The following is a 27,317-nucleotide window of genomic DNA, read 5'->3' as shown; positions in this document are numbered from 1 at the left end:
TTGATTTATTACTGGCATCTGGTAAATGGTAAGTACTTATGTAATACTGTGTGTTATAAGTAGTTATATAACCCTGTGTGTGAACACAGTAACTCACTCCTGCCCACCTGTGGCGTACACACTCCATCCATGGAGGTTTGAAATGCAGTGAGGGTTGATGGCCACTCGGGACCACTGTTAACACATTAATCACGTAAGATTGTCCAACTTCAACGAAGAGTTTCCAACTTCAACAACATTATACAAGTTGTATGTCTGGAACTGATGGGACAAGATCGCATAAGATTCAAGTGTTGCTATTCAGTTCAACTACTTGGGGCTACAATATGACAGTTTGTGACTAAAGGCCAAATTACCTCAAAATCAGTCAATATCCAACTTAAATTCTAAGGCATTCTACAGTCCCAGAATTATTGTTGGAAAAATTATTGTTGTCTATCAACATTGACAAGCCACCGGGGTCTGACAATCTGGATGGAAAATTACTGAGTATAATAGGGGACGATATTGCCACATCTTCAATTTAAGCCTACTAGAAAGTGTGTGCACTCATGGCCTGGAGGGAAGCTAAAGTCAATCCGCTACCAAAGAATTGTAAAGCCCCCTTTACTGGCTCAAATAGTCGACCAATCAGTCTGTTATCAACCCGTAGTAAACTTCTAGAAAAAAATTGTGCTTGACCAGATACAATGCTATTTGACAGTAAACAAATTGACAACAGACGTTCAGCACGCATGTAGGGAAGGACACTCAACAAGCACGGCACTTACACAAACGACTGATAAGTGGCTGAAAGAAATGGATGATAAAATGATTGTATGGGCGGTCTTGCTAGACTTCAGTGCAGCTTTTGACATTATCGATCATAGTCTGCTGCTGGAAAAACTTGTGTGTTATGGCTTTATACCCCTTGCTATAATGTGGATAAATCGTTACTTGTCTAACAGAACACACAGGGTGTTCTTTAATGGAAGCCTCTCAAACATAATCCAGGTAGAAGCAGGAATTCTCCAGGGTAGCTGTTTAGGCCCCTTACTTTTTTCAATATTTACTAACAACATGCCACTGGGTTTGAGTAAGGCCAGTGTGTCTCTGTATGCGGATGACTCAACACTACACATGAGTGAGCTACTACAGCGACTGAAATGACTGAAATGCTTAACAAAGAGCTGCAGTTAGTTTCGGAATGGGTAGCAAGTAATAAGTTGGTACTAAATGTTACCAAAACTAAAAGCATTGTATTTGGGACAAGTCATTCACTAAAACCTAAACCTCAACTACATCTCGTAATGAACAATGTGGAAATTGAGCAAGTTGAGGAGACGAAACTGCTTGGAGTAACCCTGGAATATAAACTGTCATGGTCAAAACATATTGATACAACAGTAGTTAAGATGGGTAGAAGTCTGTATAATAAAGTGATGCTCTGCCATCTTAACATCACTATCAACAAGGCAGGTCCTGCAGACCCTGGTTTTGTTGCACCTGGACTACTGTTCATTCGTGTGGTCAGGTGCCACAAAGAGGGGCTTGAGAAAATTGTGGATGGCTCAGAACATGGCAACACGGCTGGCCCTTAAAAGTACACAGAAAGCTAACATTAATGACATGCATGTCAATCTCTCACGGCTGAAAGTAGAGGAGAGATTGACTTCCTCATTACTTGTTTTTGTAAGAGGTGTTGATAAGCTGAAGGTACCGAGCTATCTGTTTAAAATACTAGCACACAGCTCAGACACCCATACATACCCCACAAGACTACATGGAACTCTATTCCACATCAGGTAACTGATGCAAGCAGTAGAATAGGATTATAAGATCAGGTACAAATACACCATAAGGAACAGCGGGGACTGTGAAGCAACACAAACATAGGCGCAGGCACATGCATACACACACATGATAACATACACACTATACACACACGTACACATGGATTTTGCGTTGTAGATATGTGGCAGGGGTGTATGGGCCTGAGGGCACACAGAGTGTTGTGAATTCTGTAATTATTATACTGTAATGTTTTTAAAATTGTATAACTGCCATAATTTTGCATGACCCCAGGAAGAGTAGCTGCTGCCTTGGCAATGGGGCTCCATAATAAATACAGTATAATTGCAGTTGGCGTGAAATGCTTCACTCTCATTGGTTCCTCTATGGTAGCTACAACAGTCTCTCTCTGCAATCCTGCAGCATATGTTTAAACCCTGTCTGTCATCAAAACACAATAGCCCATGTTGAAGAAGCTCAGATGGAGTCAACGCGATCAACTGGTGTCATGGTACAAATTGTGCATTGCAGATTGTGAGGACATCAAGGTTAAAACCATTAGGCCAGTCAACACAGAACCTGACAACACCTCATCTGCCACGTCACTTTCCCATTACAAAACACCCTTTAGGTGATGTGTCCTTCAGTTAACTCAGGGTCACGTGTGTTATTATAAAATGTTGAACGCCTATAAAGAAATCACACGTCATTGAATAAGCAAATAGTGATAAGTGTCTGGTCTGTACACTTCATTAAAAGTGACTGGGGCATTACATCGACAGAACGATGTAAGCTTACAGTGGATTCTCCTTTTACATAACACCGCAGAATAATGGTTGAGAAACCCTCCATTCGGTCTTCCCACCCTTGTCGACACACAACAAGATTTATGCTCGAGTGGAAGTTATTCCTTCTCCCTTTTACAACCCCTCATGGCCCACCCCGGGACGTGCCCATTGGAAACGCATTAAAAACATTTAGTTCAACGTCGGCTTACCATCACACGGGCAGACTAACACTTTCGTTCTACCGCAAAATGCTATATTTAAAAATCTCCTGCATGATGTTTCCCCATTACGTTTTTCAAGCCTGGCTCGGGTTGCTATTTCATTTGAATGACTCGGCTAGTTCTGTAACAATGCATTGCATAGCACATACTGTGTATGGTATGAAACGGTTTCTAAGAAGACACTTCTCTCTAAGAAAGCGCTTAATTAAACATTTGTCTACTTCATGTCAATATTTTTAAGGAAAAAATGTACAGTCATCCCAGTCCGTCGAACATTAAACGAGGTGCAAATCTTGTCATACCAATTTGTCATAATGGCAGTGGGATGACAAGGGACACAGATTGATTCCTCTGATAGTACCTGTAAGGAGCACTTAAGGACCTTGCCTAGCAAAGAGCTAAGGGCGGGCAGTCAGCCACCCAGAACCAGCAGTCAGTCTGTGTAGCACATGTGCTACTGTTGGCCCAGCTAGCAGCCACCGGGCCCTGGGCCCAGAACAGAATGCGGTGCTTCAGAGGCAAAGAGCAAAACGTATCCAGATGTCTGGGACTCACATAAAACACTTAATGAAAAAGACTGCTCGCTTGTGTGTTATATCAGGAACAGAGTATGTAGGCACCGCATGGTTTTCAGCCCGAAAGGAAGGGGCAGTGGTGAGGTAGGTGAAACGAGAAGGGTGACAACAGCACAATTGACAAACTCACTCAGTTGAAGAGTTCCCTCAAAACACCAAGCTAGAAACCAAACACTCATGATTTCCAGTATCCTTTCTCTGTGTGTGTGTGTGTGTGTGTGTGTGCGTGTGTGTGTGTGTGTGTGTGTGTGTGTGTGTGTGTGTGTGTGTGTGTGTGTGTGTGTGTGTGTGTGTGTGTGTGTGTGTGTGTGTGTGTGTGTGTGTGTGTGTGTGTGTGTTGCACGTCTGTGTATGACCAATGCATGTCACTTTCAATGAAGCCCTTCCAAAGGGGTTGGTCTGTCTGACTGTATTGATGTAGTAGGTTGAGATGGTGCTAAAAAAAACAACCACTTGATGGTTTGATATCTGTGGATATCTGTCTGGTGGGGGAATCAAAACTCGCTGTCATAATATTGTGTTGTCATGGATACTACCCAGCATGGGATCATGACTTCAATAGCACCTGCATGTTCAGCATGGCTGGACCAGAATGGACCCCAGCTCCACTCATACTGATGCAGTAACGGTTAAATCAGACGTTCACATCTCATCTACTAACATACCAACACAGATATCCCCTACACCAAAATAATTATTGTAAACATAAAAGGTCAGAACATAGTTTCTGTATCAGAGGAAGACTATCTGGGCCTGTGTTCATAAAGTGTCCCAGAGTAGAAGTGCTGATCTGGGATCAGGTCACCCCATGGCAATTCATTACAATGTAAAAGGTCAAACTGATCCTAGACCAGCTCTCCTACTCTGAGACTCTTTAAAATTGCGGGCCCTGGTGTTTGTTAAGATTCGTAAAATTTGAGAAACGGAACTACACATCTAAAACACAGCAATAAGGCATCTGGCCGGTGTTGCTACGATTCACACCAAAGATTCTGGCCTACTCCTGTCATTAGGGGCAAAATGACTTCTGAAGCAATAGATCCATTTTTTGCCGAGAGGCTAAATTGCAACCGTCAGAAAACACACAGCTCAGCCTCCATGTGGTTGGTTGACCAATTATGAGGCATGATTCACTAAGGAAATATCTGCCATTTGCCTCATCACTTGTGGACCAGTTGTGATCCAACTCACCATAAATCCTACTTTGACAACTGCTGCGGTTGTTCTGCAAGTGTCCACTTCAGCCATTTTCATTCGTTTTATGACATTTGACTGATTTTTGATGAAGGGGCGGCAGGTAGCCTAGTGGTTAGAGCGTTGGGCCAGTAACCGAAAGGTTGCTAGATCAAATCCCCGAGCTGACAAGGTAAAAATCTGTCATTCTTCCCCAGAACAAGGAGGTTAACCAACTGTTCCATCATTGTAAATAAGAATGTGATCTTAACTGACTTGCCTAGTTAAGAAATACATTATTATTTTTTATGGATAATAACACAGGAATACTGATTTTGAAAATGTTGTACGAGTCATTGTGAGAACTCAAATAAAGCTCAGAAACAAAATTGAAACAAATCTATTGAAATCAAACTGATGTTGGTTAAAAATAAGTCGGTGTGTGAGTGTGTGTGCATGTGATTGTCTTTGTGTAGAAACTATTGATACCAGTGATGAGTGCATTAACGTAAGTAAGACAGGGAGAGTGAGTAAGGTATTGAGTTATTGAGCACATAAAAAAAACACTCTGGCAGTGTGTTACCATACCTTTATCAAGTGTTTGTTCACCCATTTTGTGAAGGTCTTTTTCTGTACTCGATCCCGTTCATCTGCAAGACACAACAAAGAGCAAACGTCAGACATGATTAAAAAGAAATGAAAATAAAGATTTGATACACCCTCTGAGTACATACAGTCATATTGAGGTGCTGAGGTATTCTAACGGGGGTTGAGAAGACTCGGTCAAAATGTAAAACATGTCGCAGGGTATTCGGGATACGGAGAAGATCAAAGGATTGAAAATACATTTAACATGAACAACAAGAGCTGAAAAACGTACAAATATCCCAGATGCCACCATGGTTTTGAACGTCCCCGAGACAAAGAGAAGTCATTGGATGGGGTTAGTCTTGCCCGGTGAGACATGATACCAGAGCGTCTGGACTAAACATGTCGGACTCACGAGAATTCATCAAAGCACAGTCGGTGCCTAGATATACACCGTTATCGTCTAGTTGTGTCTGCGAATGCTTTTCACTATGGTATGACTACAGGCAGGGCCTGAGGCTTAGTGGAAGGATTACACTGTGTACAGGTCTTCAGTGTCTCTATAGGCTACATACTGTAACGGACACGGTCGCGCATGTTGAACCTGCCAAGATACGGTAGCTCTCAGAGAGTGGAGACAACGGTGCCTTAACGGGCAGACAACCACATCTAGCAGATAGATAAGGTTTCAGCCTCACCATACTGAGTGGAATGGACACACCCTCAGTCAAATACCTGGACACACCCCACTACCCTGGGGTACTGGAAAACATACTGCAGAGCACAGACACAGACGTAGCAACTGTAGACACTGACCCTCCCCAACCAAGAGGCATATCGCCAACTGTTATTCATCATGCCAGACCACTTCACTGAAAGATTGGTTAAATAACGGATACAAAAAAAAATAAACAAAGAAGCCCCATTGAGATATAGTATTTGGGCTCACTTTTTCAAGTGGGCCCATCAGTTATATCACGTGAGATAGTACTGATGGCCAATCCAATAGCAATTCCAATTGGTCTGTTTTGAAAGTCATACGTCACATTAAAGATATGCAATGCCTACTACTCATACTAGGTTAAAATCACTTGATGCACACCAATGATGTCATTGGAAACACTTATCTTCCTCACAATTTTTTTTTGTTTTTAAATGGCCATTTTCACATATGTTGATGTTGGGTTGGTGCTGGAGATTATTAATTTGAAGTTGCATTTTGGGGGGAATTTTCCCTTAAAGTGGCCGACCTGACCAAGTAACATAGAAATGTGAGTTATAGATCTATCATTCTACTTGAGAGCAAGTCTAAGAAACTGTATTTCTATGCTTCCCATTCTTAACTTTTTGAGTCTTTTATTTTTGCTTTCGTACACCAGCTTCAAACAGCTGAAACAACAATATTCATGGTTATGGAAAATATATTTCACAGAAAGTTTAGATGGTACAATGATTCTCTACACTAAAAACTAGCTTATTTTGTCACATCAAGTGAAATTAGGTGAACTATTAGAGTTTTAGCAACCAGGAAATGGCAGAGTGTTTACTGCATAGTGCAATGCCCAACCAAAGTACAACGTTGAAGGCAGTGCTGATTCACTGCGACCGCAAACTGAACCTGCAGGCTACGTTTTAGTATTTTAAGGTGTGCCATGTTGCTATTGTGTTATGAAAACACGTTGCCATGGAAACACGTTGCCGTGGAAACCGCCCAGTGTTTCTGTGTGCCTGGAGACTGACGCAACTTTGACCTCTGTCATTCTCTGTCGTTCATCGATAAAGCGACAATACAAGGGCAATCCTGATTGGTCGATTGCTGGCATAAATGCTCATCAAATTTAGGACGTTTTCCAAAGGTCCCATAATCCTGGACAAACCCTGCACCTTGACCTACGGTCATTCAACTAATGTAAATTCCAAATACTTGTGTTAGCGCAGCAGTAGTGTCCAGCTTGCAATCAGCATACACATGCCGCAGTCATGACTCAGGCTAAAACAAACTATTTAAACTCCATTGTACAATGCCAAAGATAAACACAGTGATCGCAAAGGTAAAAGGGGCGAAGGTCCTACCTCCTTTACCCTGAGCCATCTCCTTGATTCACCGCAGGACAAAGGAGTGTTTCAACCCATCGTAAAAAAGTGGTAAACTAATAGGTTCTCCCGAGTGAGTGACTCTCAGCACTTGATATATAAGTGACCATTAACCAATTTGCATATGACTATTACTCTACTGTTCTATAACATAACCAGAAGTGAATGAGCAAGGAAGAAAATGTCAAACAATAAGAAAAAAGGTATATACCCAAACGTGCTTCAGCCCAGCTTAAACAAAAAAAGGGAGTCAGGTGCTCGACTGAGGGGCTTGAAATTCAAAAAAAAACTATCTTTACTCCAGGACATTTCAATGGGTGACTATCCAGGACAATAAAGAAAACAAAAAATATATACATTTACGGGACACAAACAAGCTCCCATTTCGGCGTAAAACATCTCCACTCATCTTGAAGGAGGTTTACACCGAAACGGAAGCGGTGTCCCGTAAATAAATATTTCAGATCTATGCAGAAACAGAGTGCTCCTTTTTCTTTGTTCAACCGTTGAAGTGTCCTGGGTTTGGTCCATTCTATAGGACTTGTATCAACAATGTATAGACATGCTGAGAGGTCATCCCCACCATTTCTCCCCCACATTTTGTGTATGGGGTTCGCTGACCAATAGGGTGGGAGGGAGCGGCTGATGCGTTAAATTAGTGGGAGTGTCCACTCCTGGTCATAATGTGGACCACTGGAGAAACAGAAAACATTACAGCAACAACAACTTCCTTTCAAATCTAAATGTATCCTGACACTTAAGAGAAGGGGAATCCCCATAGAAGATGATTAGAGAAAACTCAAACTGTAATTGAGAGTGCACTAAAGGGGCCTGAGGGCTGCACGGTGTGTTGTGAAATCTGTGAATGTATTGTAATGTTTCTAAAAAATTGTATGAATTGCCTTAATTTTGCTGGACCCCAGGAAGAGTCATCTTTCAATTTAAATTGACACTGACAGTTGGTATGCATCTTAGCATCATGAAGGGGCTCATTATTTCACAGACTAGCCAATCAGGCACCGACTTGAACCTCTGAATAGACTTGTCTGTGCAGGGTTATGAAAATGGTCCAAACCTGTAACTACAGCAGTGAAACTTTTTCTTTCACAGGAAAAAAAACACCCAGGATTTTAACTCTCTCCCTTACGCAAACATGAACCACAGTATCAGAGGCAAACTGTTCATATGAACCTATTTGACACAGAAAGTCTAGGTGTCTATGACACACTGTCTAAGTGACCACTGTCATCCTCGTACATATAGAACCAAACGTTTCATGTACTGTTATTAACGTCTATGACACAGCTTCCTAGGTGAACGCTGTCGTACTGGTACCTTTCCTGTCGTCCGTAGACTTCAGCATCCCCTGGTAGTAGCTTTCGTCTGAAGGCACCCTGTCCCTTCCATCCCTGCCACCAGTGTTATCTGTCGAGAAGTTCCTGTATCTCTGTTGCTGACCGCTCATGATGCCACTCAACTCCGAATGAATGAATCAAACGTGCCCTCTAACGCGCTCTGTGACCGCTTTTTGTCGTCACACGGTTTCCGTCGGTAGCTTATAACGCTTCTCTCTCTTGCTCTTGTTCCTCTTAAAAATCCCTCAGTGCTCCTTTCACTCGTGCAGTCGGGTGGCTAAGATCCAGTCCTACGATTAGTTCCTCTCGCTCTATCACCGTATGAGCTCTTATTTTCTCTCCTTCCAGTTGTGTTTTTTTCTTCCTCTCCTCCTTTCGCAATAAGTTATGCCTTTGGGGTACGGTGTCTGGGCCTGTCCTTGTGCTGATCTGCACACTATGATACCTGCCTGTGTGTTTGGAGGACATTGTGGTGGGTAAGGCTCGGCCACACCTCTTCCTCTGCCCCGTCATATTGGTGTGGGCTGGTGTGAGCGGGAAGGGTGGGCAGGGACAGAGTGAGTGATCGGACGAGGTGTGGTGGCCAGCAGGCCCGTTGTGCCATAAAACACACCACCTGCATACACTTTTACTCGTCATCAGACCTTCGTTTACACAAGAGTGCACAGTACACAGCCTGAATCATCCCACTTCGTTGCGATGGCTGTATAAGCAATAACGAAGAATGGCACCGGAATAAATAACGCAACATTGTTTTACGGTTTGATATATTATTTTAGAACCCTGTTCAATGTCTCCATCGATGTCTAATTACTTTTTAACACACACACACACACACACACACTCACACACTCACACACACACACCGATATGAATCATTGCCTACTCATGGCATTCCTGAGAGAGCTGTGGGTGTTACTCAGTGTGATGAGGAAGAGGGGGAGGCTGAGGGAAGGGCTACTTTGGCACCCACACACAGAGAGATCAGCCATGACCCAACCCTCAACAAGACTATACAGTACCAGCTATGCCCTCGTCTAAGGACATGTACATTTTCCAACTAGACAATTAGTGAATTCCTTCTGCTCTGCTGAAGACCTAACAGTGTGTGTGTGTGTGTGTGTGTGTGTGTGTGTGTGTGTGTGTGTGTGTGTGTGTGTGTGTGTGTGTGTGTGTGTGTGTGTGTGTGTGTGTGTGTGTGTGTGTGTGTGTGTGTGTGTGTGTGTGCGTGTTTTTTGTTTTCCCTTTAACTACACCAGCAAGACCACTCATGTACGCTCACAGGCCTGATTTCCTCAAACTCTACACTCACATGTAGAGACATTACAGAAACATTCCAGCACAACTCCACGACAACCAGCTAGCATCCTTAAGCCAGCGGTTATGATGCTGAGTCCTTCATCAGCCTCTAACCCAGAGACGACCATTCAGATAACTGGTAAGACACCATATCAGTGAAGACATCAGCACAGGCTTGTTTTGGTGTCTATTTCCCTCGTAATAACATGGGAAGACACAAAATACACTGAAGACAGACCCAGATAAGAACACAGGGGTTATACTATGAAGTAGGATCGAGGAGTTAGCCAGCTGACTTTGATGAACAAAGTAAGCTGGCTTCATTAAAAACGCTCAACTAAAATATGCATTTTTGATTATTGAATCAGTTAGAGTAGACCATTCCAAGATCTTTCAAACATTTTTATTTGACTTCTATGACAATATATACCTGGCTCCTTAAGTCTGCTTCGTAGAATACCCTTCAGGGTTCCTAGTCCTGTATATTTTGGGGCTTCACTAAGGTCCCCTTCACTGAGGTCTAACCCCCTATAAGAACTGTAGGGCGCTGACACCCAAACCAATGCCACAGGGTGTGACCAACAGGCCCTGGTAAATCCTAGCCCTCTAAAAATGAAGAGGGTAGGAGGTATGCATCTCATTTCCACACCCTGTCTGACATAACGTTAAGAAGGATGTAAAAATAATTATAATACATTTTCTTTCCAATGTGAGGTTATTAAGGTTATTAAGGCATCTTGTTTGAACATGAAGCAGTTGATTTGTCAGGATGTGTGTGTTTGTTTTATTTAAACACGAAGTTCACAAAATTAGCAAATTGTGGAGAGGCACACCTTAAATAGTAGCTTTGTGTACTTCCACACGTCTAGGCAAGAACAGGAATTAAGGAGGGCAAGCAAATACCATGATACTGTACAGTCCAAGACAGAGAAGGGAAGAGAACAGTAATAACAACACACACATAATCACACACTCGACAGTGCCGGAGGCTAAACATAAAAACATTGAGGATTCATATGATCACCTCTCACAGGGGAGTTTGGATAGTGTAGCATGTGAAGTGAAGGATTACTATATGATGTCATTGATTTCTATGTGCTTAGCAGAGGAGAAAAAGAAGAAGGAACCCGCACACTGCTCTTGATAGTATCACTGATCTTTAATAAGCTTTACGTATCGGCCTCACGGCATTTGTAAAAGGTTTTCTGAGTAAAAAAAAAATTTGCACCCAAAGGTAGACCTAGCCCCACCCACATCCGTTCGATGCATCGAATGGGGCTGGAGGCGAAGGAAAAACAAATAAGTGCCACCAAATATAACAATATGCATTTCTTAAATATTTGAATAAAGTGTGTACATAAAAGGTATTAAACAAGCCTGTAAAACCACAATGAGGACATCGACCTACCAAGCAAGTTTTCATGAATCATTGGGTACAGCGTACGAAAAACGTCAGAGTAATCTGAAATAGGGGCATAATTCATGTTCACATTTACAACATAACATACATAGGCATTTCATCATTAAGACCTTTAGGAAATAATGTCTGGAGGGTGAAAATCCCAAAACATTCCATTTTACTTTGAGTATTATTTATATCTTAACTTTCTCTATGCCACAAAATCTAAAAAGGTAGACATGTCATGTTTTAGGTCATTAAAATGTACTGTGACTGGATAATCCCTGTCATTTCTCCTGATTGAACATTTATGTTCACTGATTCTCTGTTTGAGAGAACGAGAGGTTTTACCGACATAGCACAGGCCACATGGACATTTAATAATGTCGATAAAATGGGTGGTGGAGCACGTAATAATGTCATTTACTTGGATCTGTTTTCCTGTGTGTGGGTGCAAGAAATATTCACACTTCATCATATTGTTGCACTCTGCATTTATACAGTTGAAGTCGGAAGTTTACATACACTTAGGTTGGAGTCATTAAAACTCGTTTTTCAACCACTCCGCAAATGTCTTGTCAACAAACTATAGTTTTGGCAAGTCGGTTAAGGACATCTACTTTTAAGTCATTTTTTCCAACAGTTGTTTACAGACAGATTATTTCACTTATAATTCACTGTATCACAATTCCAGTGGGTCAGAAGTTTACATACACTAAGTTGACTGTGCCTTTAAACAGCTTGGAAAATTCCAGAAAATTATGTCAAGGCTTTAGAAGCTTTTGATAGGCTAATTGACATCATTTGAGTCAATTGGTGGTGTACCTGTGGATGTATTTCAAGGCTTATCTTCAAACTCAGTGAATCTTTGCTTGACATCATGGGAAAATCAAAAGAAATCAGCCAAGACCTCAGAAAAACAATTGTAGACCTCCACAAGGCTGGTTCATCTTTGGGAGAAATGTCCAAATGCCTGAAGGTATTATGTGCATCTGCACAAACAAGTATAAACACCAATGGACCACAAAGCCGTCATACTGCTCAGGAAGGAGACATCTCAAGACATCAGTCTGGAGGTTAAAGAGTGGTCGCAAATGGGTCTCCAAATGGACAATGACCCCAAGGATACTTCCAAAGTTGTGGCAAAAATGGCTTAAGGACAACAAAGTCAAGGTATTGGAGTGGCCATCAAAAGCCCTGACCTCAATCCCGGAGCAAATTTGTGGGCAGAACTGAAAAAGTGTGTGCGAGCAAGGAGGCCTACAAACCTGACTTAGTTACACCAGCTCAGTCAGGAGGAATGGGCCAAAATGTGGGAAGCTTGAGGAAGGCTACCTAAAACGTTTCACCCAAGTTAAACAATTTAAAGGCAATGCTACCAAATACTAATTGAGTGTATGTAAACTTCTGACCCACTGGGAATGTGATTAAAGAAATAAAAGCTGAAATAAATCATTCTCTCTACTATTATTCTGACATTTCAGATTCTTAAAATAAAGTGGTTATCCTAACTGACCTAAGACAGGGAATGTGTACTAAGATTAAATGTCAGGAATTGTGAAAAAATGAGTATACATGTATTTGGCTGAGGTGTATGTAAACTTATGTAAACTTCTTATGTAAAGGTATTATGTGCATCTGCACAAACAAGTATAAACACCAATGGACCACAAAGCCGTCATACTGCTCAGGAAGGAGACGCGTTCTGTCTCCTAGAGATGAACGTACTTTGGTGCAAAAAGTGCAAATCAATCCCAGAACAACAGCAAAGGACCTTGTGAAGATGCTGGAGGAAACAGGTGCAAACGTATCTATATCCACAGTAAAATGAGTCCTATATCGACATAACCTGAAAGGCAAGCATGAAGCCACTGCTCAAAAACAGCCATAAAAAAGCCAGACGACAGTTTTCAACTACACATGGGGACAAAGATCGTACTTTTTGGAGAAATGTCCTCTGGTCTGATGAAACAAAAATAGAACTGGTTGGCCATAATGACCATCGTTATGTTTGGAGGAAAAAGGGGGAGGTATGCAACCCAAAGAAGACCATCCCAACATTGAAGCAGCATCATGTTGGGGTGGCAGCATCATGTTGTGGGGGTGCTTTGCTGCAGGAGGGACTGGTGCCCTTCACAAAATAGATGGCATCTTCAAATGCCATCTTAATCGTCATAATTATGTGGATATATTGAAGCAACATCTCAAGACATCAGTCAGGAGGTTAAAGAGTGGTCGCAAATGGGTCTCCAAATGGACAATGACCCCAAGGATACTTCCAAAGTTGTGGCAAAAATGGCTTAAGGACAACAAAGTCAAGGTATTGGAGTGGCCATCAAAAGCCCTGACCTCAATCCCGGAGCAAATGTGTGGGCAGAACTGAAAAAGTGTGTGCGAGCAAGGAGGCCTACAAACCTGACTTAGTTACACCAGCTCAGTCAGGAGGAATGGGCCAAAATGTGGGAAGCTTGAGGAAGGCTACCTAAAACGTTTCACCCAAGTTAAACAATTTAAAGGCAATGCTACCAAATACTAATTGAGTGTATGTAAACTTCTGACCCACTGGGAATGTGATTAAAGAAATAAAAGCTGAAATAAATCATTCTCTCTACTATTATTCTGACATTTCAGATTCTTAAAATAAAGTGGTTATCCTAACTGACCGAAGACAGGGAATGTGTACTAAGATTAAATGTCAGGAATTGTGAAAAAATGAGTATACATGTATTTGGCTAAGGTGTATGTAAACTTATGTAAACTTCCGACTTCAACTGTAGCTACCATTTGGAAGGGGGCGTAAAAGAGCCTGGCTGATTTTCTTTTGTGGCTGGCTGTTGGCATGGACCAATTTATCGTGGCAATTGCGACCTCTCCTATATCACAATAAGTGGTGGATTCTTAAATTCAGCAGGCAAAGCTGGGTCCGACGATAAAACATGCAGGTGTTTCTTGACCGGCATCTCCCACTTTTCGCGAGTTCAAAGTATATGTAGTTGTGAACATTACAGAGTGTTCTTTAGCTCTGAGAGGGTCTTTTTTTGTGTCAGTTCGTCTCATGTTTTCCCCAATGCCAAATTAGAGCTTCATCCACACATTGTGGAGATACATCCTCTTCTTAGAAACCTATTGCGCATCTCCACTGCTTTTTCTAGCTAGTCCTCTGTGGAGTGGCATATACTGTTCGTGCAGTCTGAAAAACAGGCTTCTTGGAAGTCCTCTTTTTAGTGGCTCAAGGTGGAAGCTGCCCCCTGTAATAGAGTATTTCTGTCCGTTCCTTTTCTATACAGAGTTCCATTTGATTTCTCAATCCACATATCGAGGTCATGAACACGTTTAGTGTCACATTCAATAGTGAATTGGAGATTGGGGTCAATGTCATTGAGTAATGCCATAAAGTCTGACACCTCTTCTCCCGTTACTCCCCCATATGCCCCCAAAAATGTTTTCAATATATCGATACCACTTCAGGACTTTATTCGTAAATGGATTTTTACGTTTTCATTATTAACAAAACGTTCTTCAAAAAGACCCACATAAAGGTTCGCATAACTTGGAGCGAATGTGGAGCCCATCGACGTTCCATTCGTTTGGAGGTAGTCGTCATCATCAAACCTGAAATAGTCAGCTCCAGAATAAAGTTGGTTGGTGGATATTCGTTAGTATCTCTGTCTCTCAAATAGTGAACTAGGGCTGCCAGCCCCCACATATGGGGCAGGCCGGTATATATACTCTCAACATCTAATGTAAACCCAAAACACAGTCTTCTGTTAAACCCGTTATAGGTGAGACCACAACACATTAACTGCTACAGATATCTTAAAACAGGTTGGGAGTTTTCTGGAACAGAGTGAGTTTATGGAATCAAATGTCAATGTGCGTGGGGTGGGGTGGAAAGAAAGCTAGAAAAGAGGTGAAGTGAAAGGTATTTGATCATGGACTACTGCTTACACAGCTGATAGGTTGCCGACAGAGCAGGGCATGTGATGAGCTGTTGGAATGTGTCTGCGATCTCCTCTCTGCTGGCTGGTGCACTGTGCCAAAGTCCTAACCTAAATATCCTAACCCACCACACCAAACAAACACACCCCTCATCACTCTACATACAATACCCCATAATGACAAAGCAAAAAAAGGTTTTTAGAAATGTTTGCAAATTTTTATTTAAAAAAAATGAAATATCACATTTACAAAAGTATTCAGACCTTTTACTCAATACTTTGTTGAAGCACCTTTCAGCAGCGATTACAGCCTCAAGTCTTGTTGGGTATGACGCTACAAGCTTGGCACACCTTTATTTGGGGAGTTCCTCCCATTCTTCTCTGCAGATCCTCTCAAGTTCTGTCAGGTTGGATGGGGAGCGTTGCTGCACAGCTATTTTCAGGTCTCTCCAGAAATGTTAGATCGGGTTCAAGTCCGGGCTCTGGCTGGGCCATTCAAGGACATTCAGACACTTGTCCTGAAGCCACTCCTGCATTGACTTGGCTGTGTGCTTAGGGTCGTCCTGCTTTAAGGTGAACCTTCACCACAGTCTGAGGTCCTGAGCACTCTGGAGCAGATTTTCATCAAGGATCTCTCTGTACTTTGCTCCATTCATCTTTGCCTCGATCCTGACTAGTCTCCCATTCCCTGAAAAACATCCCCACAGCATGATGCTGCCACCACCATGCTTCACCGTAGGGATGGTGTCAGGTTTCCTCCAGACATGCTTGGAATTCAAGGCCAAAGAGTTCAATCTTGATTTCATCAGACCAGAGAATCTTGTTTCTCAACGTCTAAGAGTCCTTTAGGTGCCTTTTGGCAAACTCCAAACGGGCTGTCATGTGCCTTTTATTGAGGAGTGGCTTCTGTCTGGCCACTCTACCATAAAGAGCTGATTGGTGGAGTGATGGAGAGATGGTTGTCCTTCTGGAAGGTTATCCCATCCCAACAGGAACTCTAGAGCTCTGTCAGAGTGACCATAGGGTTATTGGTCACCTCCTGACCAAAGCCCTTCTCCCCCGATTGTTCAGTTTCGCCGGGTGGCCAGCTCTGGGAAGAGTCTTGGTGTTTCCAAACTTCTTCCATTTAAGAAGGATGGAAACCACTGTGTTCTTGGGGACCTTCAATGCTGTAGAAATGTTTACCCTTCCACAGATCTGTGCCCCAACACAATCTTATCTCAGAGCTTTACGGACAATTCCTTCGATGGCTTGGTTTTTGCTCTGACATGCACTGTCAACTGTGGGACCTTATATAGACAGGTGTGCACCTTTTCAAATCATGCCCAATCAATTGAATGTACCACAGGTGGACTCCAATCAAGTTGTAGAAACATCTCAAGGATGACCAATGGAAACAGGATTCACCTGAGCTCAATTTCGAGTCTCATAACAAAGGGTCTGAATACTTACAATATGTAAATAAGATATGTTTTGTATCTTTAATAAATCGCAAAGATTTCTTAAAACCTGTTTTCGCTTTAACATGATGGGTTATTCTGTATAGATGGCTGAGGATTTTTTTGTATTTAACAAAAAGTGGAAAAGGTCAAGTGGTCTGAATATTTCCCGAAGGCACTGTACCAACACCAGGGTGTTAGGTACTTCACACATAACAATACAAAGGCCTAAACTGAAAAGAGCAGCCAACGTCAGAGATACTGTGGAAAATCTTACTCATGAAACTGTATTCGCCAACGATGCTCCAAAGAAAGGATGTATCATTAAGGTCTACACATGCTTATAACCCTGCTCCCTCATGTGCCCTCATCTAAACCAGATGGAACGCTTGGACTTTTAAAAACAGAAAGACTGTTGAAAACATGAAGAGATTTTTTTCTCTCTCTCGAAATGACATGCTTGAGGTTCTCTCATTGCTAGAACGGGACATATTAAAGTAGAGTCCTCAATGTTTCTCACACAGACTGGGCTTTATATGTGGACACCCTTAGCAGAGTTCCCAACAACCAGATGCATCCAGTCTTCAGGGATAAAGCTACTTCAACCAAGCCAGAGGTGGAAACTCCACTCAGGCGTTTATTTTAGGCCTACTACGTTAGGTTATATGTGGATGATGTGGATGGATCATTCTGGTGGAGGGAAGAGGGGGAAACTCCCGGGATCCACCCCTCTAATTTGCATGCCCAATGTTTAGTTTCAAGGCTCATGTATATTCAAAGAACTTAGAGACTCTACAAAGACAAACTTTGTCAGATGTTTGTCCGATGTCGAAACGAGTCAGCATCCCACACGATCAGTAGTGTATTCATCTCCATACTAGATAGAAAAGAATATGCCCGCAAGCCTACGCATCAGTAGAAAGTCCCAGATGAAAACACCAAACACGTCTATATCACTGTGAATCCTCTGAACAGTTCCATTAATACTACGTCCTTGTTTCTGAAAGATCTACCAAATTGGGTTGACGGAAATTGTGATTTTTATCCAAAATCAACAGTGGTACAGTAGTTGTTTTCCATTTCAAATAGAAAACAACTAGGTTATATTTCAAATAGAAAACAACTAGGTTTGATTTCAAATAGAAAACAACTAGGTTCCATTTCAAATAGAAAACAACTAGGTTCCATTTCAAATAGAAAACAACTAGGTTCCATTTCAAATAGAAAACAACTAGGTTCCATTTCAAATAGAAAACAACTAGGTTCCATTTCAAATAGAAAATAACTAGGTTTCATTTCAAATAGAAAACAACTAGTTTCCATTTCAAATAGAAAACAACTAGGTTCCATTTCAAATAGAAATAACTAGGTTCCATTTCAAATAGAAAACAACTAGGTTCCATTTCAAATAGCTTCTCATGGTACTCAACCCTACTCACCCAACTCACTCCGCTATCTTAACTCAGCAGAGAGAAGCATCACAGTCATAACCAACCAGGGTCGTGTTCATGAGGCACAAAAGGACTGAAACATGGAGTGACTTTCTGAACTTATCCATTAAGAAAGGTTTGTTTCCGTTTTCCATTGCAAAAACCTCCGGAGAGGTAGGCCTACTCCTGCAGCGATAGAAAAGAGTCCCCTGCAGACACTCTAACCCAGAGTTCAAGGGGAGAGGAATGGAGAACCATCTTAAGATAACAGAAGATAACGTTAGATAATCACACCACTATTCCGGCCACACCCTGTCTGTTTGTACTCGTTCACATAAATGCAATGCTATTGCCTGACCCTTCAAAGTTGGAATGTCAAAGCCATTATGCTCTCCATATGAACATTTGTACAGTATATGGCTCAAGTCAAGTACATCTGTAAAAATCATCAGTTCAGGCATCGTTGACTGAGACAATCGGACGTGTAGTCACAGGGAACGTTAGGAAAACAGAGATTAAACAAAACAGAAATCCGCCATCATGACTTCGAAAGCTTTAAGCTCACGGAGAGAGAAAAGGTGAAAAGAGGGGAGGAAGAGGAAGGTAGGGTTTAACGCCCCTCATTCCAGAGAAGGGAACAGCCTCACCCCTCCCTTAGAGGGACATCCACCTCCCTCAGGATGCCTAGCGCTCACCGACTCTCCCTCCCACTGTCCTGTCACTCCAGCCCAATGCAAGTGGGAGCGTGTACTCGGAATGTTAATAAAATAAAACCAAGAGGAACAAGTAGGATACACCTTGTTCCTGACTGCGTGTGTGTGCTCGCGTGTGTGTGTGTGTGTGTGTGAGCACACCCAGTTTGGGTCAGCTGCGTCTCACAAAGAATAGAAATCAAAGGAACTACAGCACAGTGTACCTTTGAAATATTCATAAAGATCAACAGACATATTGTCCAGTCTTTGTTGCACTTTTATTGTCTGTATAACAGGGCAAGAGGGGATTGCTGCCGCTGCTATGGAATGACTCACTCGCTGTCTGACATTATTTTCACAGATCTAAATCCCTGCAGCAGGATGAGACGTCATAGTCAGAACTAGATCGAAAGATGAAGCTGTAAGCCCAATTTAACTCCGACTCAGCACCGAATGGATTAGCCCTGACAGCTGAGGTTAAAAATGGCTAATTAGTCTACCGCTCCTGGAGCCATGGTGGAAAGCCCCACATCTGTGAATTAACGCGCACTCTCATGGACTTTCCTTGAGTAAACTTACACAAAGAGAAAAGTGAGTCTGTTTAGTCAAGGTGTAGGTACGGTACCTGTACAATACAACACCCAGTCTCCCTCTATTGGAGATGGTATCATACTACACCAGCCGATGCACTCATTACAAACAATACTTTTCGACTGAGGGCAACAGGCGCTTTATTTAAAGTACGCAAAAATGGAAATTACATATTGCTACTGAGAAATACCTGTCAAAACATCACTCTCACTTCATTCCCTATTCCTTCAAAAATCATTATTACTGGTTTCCATATTTGATTAACATTAGTGGAGGGCTGAATCGAGAATCATCTGACCAACGGTACATTTGAATGTGGAAAAAGGGGAACCTGAGAGGGGTTGCTGTGGCAACTTCTCCAAACATACGGTAGCTTTTTGCGCCTGTGGCTGGGTTATTTTTTACTTATATTACTCATGGCTATATTTTTAGACGGGGAGCTGTGTCTTCCATGATTGACTAACTTCAGAGAGAAAGGAAAACTGTGGTTCTCCTCTGGAGGGAGAAAATAATATAAAGTTCACGAAGTGAACACTAGATGGCAACAAAGCACAATGAGGACAGAGTGACTTTTCCTGGCCTTGTTATTACGTTGCTATACTTTTTTTTCTGTGGCCATGACCTAACCAGGAGAATTATAGTCAAGTTACATGGTGAGAAGAAAATCTCCTGGATCTAGTTATTATGAAAAATGAACAACGACAAAAAAAGTCATGAAAACCTGCCAATCCCGCATACAGTAGACATTTCAAATCACACAAAAGGAAATGCATGAAAAAGCAAATATAATGATGGTGCTATTCAGACCCTCTCAGAGTTAATTTATGGACTAGACTCCATACACACTGAATACTCAAAAAATGGGTTATAGATAGTTACATGGAACTGGAAGTGTTTCTTAAGACACGACTTGTCATCAGTGTCTCAAAAACAGTAATATTTATAATAGCTGAATGACACCCTTGATCCTAACTGTCGGGACATTGCTTAATTCAGTCAGGGTGAGTAATCCACCGCACACTATCCCTACCCAATAAAACCCCTCCCTCAGTCACCCTGCATATTACCCAGTTGCCATGTCACACCCGGAGCACAATGACAACCTGTGACCTGTGTTACAGAGGAATAAAAAGTGCATTGTTATTTGTACACTTATATACTGGAGTAGTTATTAATTACTATAGACTAATACTAAACTGTTAACAGTTTGACCTGTAGGCAGTTCACATGCATAGAGAACAAATAGTTGGTTGCCTAATTCATGTGTATATTCGTGTGGGATTCTGAGTCAAGAAGACCTACCCCATTGGAAAGGCTTGCCAAAGCCCATGATGGTAGTCATTTGTGATTTGAGTGAGAGCTGGGGAGTAAGAGCTCCTTCAGTGTTCTACTTTAAACATATATGGAAGTGAGTTGGACATGAGACAGCTGGAGGCAATCAGCAAAACATCTGCCATTATATAACTGGAATCCAGGACTTGTTTAACTGTAACACTAAAAAGAGACAGCTAATCAAATCTTTTACGCTTTCTCCCCCATTCACAAATCTCACATGCTAATATGTATCTAATATGTATATACTAATATGTATTTATTTGAGAATTATACCATACATTCTGAATCCATTCAGTTGCCCAGGATTGAAATGGCCATTCATTGAAAGAAAGAGTAGCCTAATCAACAACACACTTGAGGTATCAACATTTTCACTTGGAAATGGAAACTATCAAGTGAAAATAATACTATATTAACTATCTTATTCTAGGGCCCTGTGTTTTGCTCTATCATGTTACATGCCTGGTTTTTAACACGTTTTTATATGATGGTCCAGCACCATCCTTAGACAATTGTTAGCATTTTTTGGTGTATTTCTCATTTCTGGATTAGGTTTAAAATACAGGAACAAATCTTGCTATGTCAAATGATTGCGCAAAACACAGGGCCCTATACCATAGATTTAATATCAACTATAAACTTAAATTATTACCAGAAACTACATTTGTATTACATGTGATCATATTTACTACTGTAGGACGAGAACCAGCGTGGGGAACGCCTACTTTGCCCCTTCCCCATGTCATTATTCGTATATCTGCCACTCACCTACACAACACATTTTGCTGTACAAATATCTGCTTCTTTCTGCATAGCTCATCTCGGGCAGGTGATCTTCCCGTTCATAAACTATTCCCAGATGAAATAACGACATTGCTCCAGTTGGAACTTCGGGGCTCCCCTGCGTCGCTATAACTTCAAAAGAGTCCCCAAGAAGCGCTCACCGACCTTCCGGAGCGCAAGAATGCAAACACACTCGTTTTTCATGGTGCGACAGTCGAAGGAGAGAAAAAAAATGCTTTCTAATGGATGGGTGAAAGTTTCACTTTCACAACAGCCCTACCCATCTCATGTGGGTCCTTTTATTTCCCAAAGGTATATGGATTTGTACTCTGTTCTATATCAATTGATATATACAGTATATAGGTCTATCCATTCAAAATAGAAGTGAAATGTAAAAAAAAAAATTACACTTTGTTAGAAATTGTTTTAATATTCTTGGGATAAAGTTCAATTACAATTGCAATATTTATATGTGAGAATTAAAGCAAATATTTGATCAGTTAATTTGATATTCGGTGGGAAATATTACGTGTGAAAAACATAGTTTAATTATTTCCCTTTGTGTGTGTACACATGCCTTTGAGAACCTTCCCGAGTGTTGTGGTTTATGAAGTGTGTTATCTGGGCTCTTTGGTAGTTCTAACAGTGTCCTGGGGTCTTATAATGGTCTTATATAATGTGAATTTAGAATGATAAAAACTGTCATCAGGTCACCTATGAGGCTCCCTTGGTATTGCATTCCACCTTGGAACTCAAGTCTACAACCCTTCTACCACTGTTTGGGCTGAATTCTCATTATGAAAGTAAAAGGGGGAAAAGCAGACGACTTTATCTCTTTCTAACAGGACTGTACATTAAACAATGAATGACTGTCTACATGGGTTGAGCGACACAAACACCACCGTCATCAGTCAAAGGAAGGGGCTAATTTACGACAGGTCACAACTGACCTGATCCTAGGTCAGATTAAAGAGTGGGCAGATGGCCTGAATATGAGACTTCTCTTACAGACGACTGACCTCTGCTCCACAAACATACAACTGCACTTTGTCTTCAGGCACTAAGGACTGGTTTCCCGCATCCGTACTAAACAATCCTACTTCTGGACTAAAAAGCATAAGGTCAACGGAGAATCTTCATTGAAAGTGATTTTTAGCCCATGGATAAGTCTTTGTCTGGGAAACTGGACCTAGGATTCTAACTTCTAACCTTTAAGCAATATTATGTGACCCGTTTCAGGAAGTTAGGCATATGTTGCTACTTCACAGGAGAGGCACTTGAGTCTTTTGGCAGAAATGCCTTTAAACAAACTTGTATGCAGTCTGTAAATAGGAATACAGTGGTTAAAACTTCGAGCCGAGTTGGTTCGGCCACGGAAAAAGCTGAGATGATGGATGAGCTGGACATGCAGAGAGATGAGTTCGGATTGGTCTGCCATGGAGCACACATCTGTCTATAACATGAGCTGCTTTTTTGAAAATGTAACGTTGGCCATGGAGAACTGCAAAAGTGTTCCACATTGCTGCCAAAATGTATCAGGCGCTATTGACAAAGATCAGTGGGGAAAAGTTGTGATGGACTACTTTCTGAACATGGTCAGTGAGAACCGGAGTGACTTGACACAATCTGGGTCAAACAAGCTGTACAAACAAAACAGAGTTAAAAGGGGTTCTAGTCTGCCGTGAAGCCTTCATCTATGTATACGGGTAAGAGTCCAGCTACATTTTCAGATATTATAAGTTTCTCATTTCAGAAAGTCATTTTCATTGTAAGTTAAAGCGTACTGTTATCTAGCTAGCGAACAATAGCTTGCTGGATTGCTGGCTAACGTCACGTGTATGATCTGTGTAGTAATATTATTAGCATCTCAGAAAGCTATTTGCATTGCTAGTTACCAGTACCCCCCGTACATAGCCTCGCTACTGTTATTTTATTGTTGCTCTTTAATTATTAGTTATTTTTCTATTTTCTTCTTTAGGTAAAATGTATTCTTTACTTCAGTTTATTTTAGTAAATGCTTTAACACTTATTTATCTTAAAACTGCATTGTTGGTTAAGGGCTTGTAAAGCATTTCACTGTAAGGTCTACACCTGTTGTATTCAGCGCATGTGACAAATAAAATTTGATTTGATTTAGTTGTAGCCTAGTTTTAGCGAGCTAGCTAACATTGAACCTAGTTGGCTAGTTTTAGCTACCTGGCTAGCTATGACAATCTATTTGCATTGCTAGTAGTATGGGGGTTAGGATTATGGTTCATTGTTTAGCTCGCTAGCTACATGTCTAAACAAAATGCTTCACTTCACCAGATAATTACATGACTCATCAAGTTAGCTAGGTGTGTCTGGGGGTGATTAAGGCAATCTATTGTATTTCATGAACATGTGTACATGTCTAGACAATAGTGACCCATCCACTTCGCTAGATGTGGTTAGGGGGGTTGTGGTTATAGCATTTCCTTTCACAGTACCCATACATTTAGAGAAGTGTGTCTGGGTAAGCATCATCTAATAATTAGAAATATTTATCAAATATTTTTTTATCCGGACACAATTTTTTTATATTGCTGCTATGCAAATACGCAAGTAACCATTTCACTGTACAGTTTCCACCTTCTATATCCTGTGCATGTGACAAATAAACATACATTTTATTTGATAGAGTGTGTGTTTACCAGAGATGAACAACATGACCTGCACCAAAGTCAGATTAGGATATAGGCCAAGGATTAGATAAAGTGTATTTTTACCTGGAATTTTTCCTTATTGTAGTCTATTATACTTTCACCACTTTTAGTCTGTTTATCCTTACTCACATTTATCCTTAGCACATGGCCTCACATGTGAATCCTTAAAGATATGGGTGGGGCTAAGGCTTAAGAGGGTGTGCACTATGCTGAATAGGTGGAGACAAAGAAGAGCTCTCCATTAGGTGTACCGAAATATTCAAGGGCCACGTCTATCAACTTTCAAAGTCGAATTACTTTCCCATTGTTCCCCAACTGCAGTACATTATATACCGTTTTGTAGCTCCCTACTTTAAAAAACACCATTTCAAATGTTGCGTCATAAGACCGAATCGAGGGGGTCGGTCACATATCCTAATCGAATTCTAATTCCTAACTCTATGATCCTACTAACCAATTAATTTCCCGCAGTACAAACAAAAAACTAAAAAGAGATCTTCTGGTTGGCAGGTAGGCTAGCGGTTAAGAGTGTTGGGCCAGTAATCAAAAGGTTGCTGGTTTGAATCCCAGAGCCGACTAGGTGAAAATAAGAGTGTCTGCTTAATGACTAAAATGTAAATGGTAATACCAAAGCATCGCTGTTGTGTCATGAATAACCAGCCTCAACAGACAACAACTGACAACATTGTTACATCCATTTAGCAAGTAAACCGATATTCGTTAAAAAGGGCTATGGCTTTATTATTCACACAGGTGAAGAGGTGTGTGTGTGTGTGTGTGTGTGTGTGTGTGTGTGTGTGTGTGTGTGTGTGTGTGTGTGTGTGTGTGTGTGTGTGTGTGTGTGTGTGTGTGTGTGTGTGTGTGTGTGTGTGTGTGTGTGTGCATGTCTAGGGTTAAGCGGGTGTCTCAGTGTGAATGTACTGTACAATCGGATTCATCAGGTCTTTCTTCTCAACCAGACGCGGATATCACTTTGTCAAGAGAGAAGACTAATTTGTATTTGATTTGCATCAGGCTTTACAAAGAGGGGCCTTTGAACATCATAGGTAGTAATGATGATGGTAACCTAAGAGGTGAAGTGAAGGGCTGTTAGAATAGTTCAATTTAAATACAAATTTAATCCCATTTAATCCCACACTCATTGAACTACATACAATAAAAAGCCAACATTAATTTCCCCATGAAAAATAAACTGAATGGAGAGAAAACCATGAGGAATTTTCTGGAATAAGGGTCAGAGCTCAGACGATCACTGCCAGATGCTACCCACAGGGGGATCTCCAACCCTCGCATGTCTATCAATGAGCGTAGCAACACAGTGGTGAGCTACACTCACTGGCCAGTTCATTAGGTACACCCATCTCGTACTGGGTAGTACCCCCTTTCCTTCCAAAACAGCTTGAATTCATTGGGGCATTCTATGAGGTATCGGAAACGTTCCACAGGGATGTTGATCATGCTGACGCGATGGCATCACGCAGTTGCTTGAGATTGGTGACTGACCAGGCCACTCAGGTAAACTGAACTCACTGTCATGTTCCAAGTGATGTTTCTCCACTCCTCAATTGTCCAGCGTTGGTGATCGCGTGCCAACTGGAACCGCTTGTTCTTGTTTTTAGCTGATAGGAATGGAACCGGTGTTGTCGTCTGCTGCAGTAGCCCACCCGTGACAAGGCACGATGAGTTGTGCGTTCCGAGATGCCATTCTGCACACCACTGTTGTACTGCGCTGTTACTTGTATGTTTGCGGCCTGCCATTCTCCTTCGAATCGCTCTAATCAACGAGCTGTTTTCGACCACAGGACTACCACTGACTGGATGTCGCATCCTTCTCGCGTGAAAAGTACAGGAGTGCGGCCGTTTCTGAGACACTGGATCTGGCGTGCCTGGCACCGACAATCACACCACACTCAAAGTCACTGAAGTCACTGGTTTATCCCATTCTAACGTGTATACACAGAAAAATCACAAGCGTTTACTGCTGATGAGTATTGAGGGAAGCGGAGAGGTTTGGGAAGGTTTAGGAATGTGCCCTGAGGAGAGATAAAAGTATGATTTTCCAATGCCTCGCAAAGAAGGGCACCCATTGGTAGATGTGTAAAAAATAAATTATATGCAGACATTGAATATCCCTTTGAGCATGGTGAAGTTACTAATAACACTTTGGATGTTGGATCAATACACCCAGTCACTACAAAGATACAGACGTCCTTCTTAACTCAGTATCCTGGAGAGGAATCAAACCGCTCAGGGATTTCACCACGAGGCCAATGGTGACATTAAAACAGTGACAGAGTTTAATGGCTGTGATAGCAGAAAACTGAGGATGGATCAACATTTGACAGAGTGAAAATAAGGAATTCTGTACAGAAACATAAATCCCGTTTGCAACAAGGCACTAAAGTAATAATGCAAAAAGTGCGGCAAAAATACAAAATGTTATCTTTGGGGCAAATTCAATACAACACATTACTGAGTCCACTCTGTATTTTCAAGCATAGTGGTGGCTGCATCATGTTATGAATATGCTTGTCATCATTAAGGACTAGGAAGTTTTTCAGGATAAAAAAGAAAAGGAATTGCCCTAAGCACAGGCAAAAACCTAGAGGACAACCTGGTTCAGTCTGCTTTCTAACAGACACTGGGAGATTAATTCACATTTCAGCAGGACAATAACCTAAAACACAAGGCCAAATCTACACTGGAGCTGCTTAACAAGAAGACAGTGGATGTTCCTGTATGGCCGAGTTACAGTTTTGGCTTAAATCGGCTTGAAAATCTATAGCAAGACTTGAAAATGGTTGTCAAGCAATGATCAACAACCAATTTGACAGAGCTTGAAGAATTTTGAAAATAATAGACGGGCAAATGTGAAACAATCCCGATGTGCAAATCTCTTAGAGACTTACCCAGAAATACTCACAGCTGTAATCACTGCCAAGATGATTATAACATGGTATTGACTCAGGGGTGTGAATACTTATGTAAATGAGATATTCATTTTCAATACATCTGTAAAAATGTCTAAAAACATTTTTTTAACTGTATCATTATGGGGTGTTGTGTGTAGATAGGTTTGAGAAAAAAGAAAACATGAATCCATTTTGAATTCAGGCTGTAACACAACAAATGTGGAATAAGCCCATGGGTTTGAATACTTTGT

General features: G+C 41.5%; 1 protein-coding gene across 1 annotated transcript in view; it reads right to left on the bottom strand.

Annotated features, from left to right (window-relative positions):
• LOC135520026 (plectin-like) overlaps window positions 1-27,317 on the bottom strand; it is a 96,295-nt gene that overhangs the window by 48,206 nt on the left and 20,772 nt on the right. Inside the window, 1 exon segment of the mRNA XM_064945333.1 lies at window positions 5,116-5,177. Coding sequence (XP_064801405.1) covers window positions 5,116-5,177 — 62 coding nt within the window.

The sequence above is a fragment of the Oncorhynchus masou genome, chromosome 29 (genome assembly GCF_036934945.1).
Source record: "Oncorhynchus masou masou isolate Uvic2021 chromosome 29, UVic_Omas_1.1, whole genome shotgun sequence".
NCBI lineage: Eukaryota > Metazoa > Chordata > Actinopteri > Salmoniformes > Salmonidae > Oncorhynchus > Oncorhynchus masou.
The sequence above is the reverse complement of the archived record's forward strand: the minus strand, read 5'-3'. Positions and strand labels throughout refer to the sequence as shown.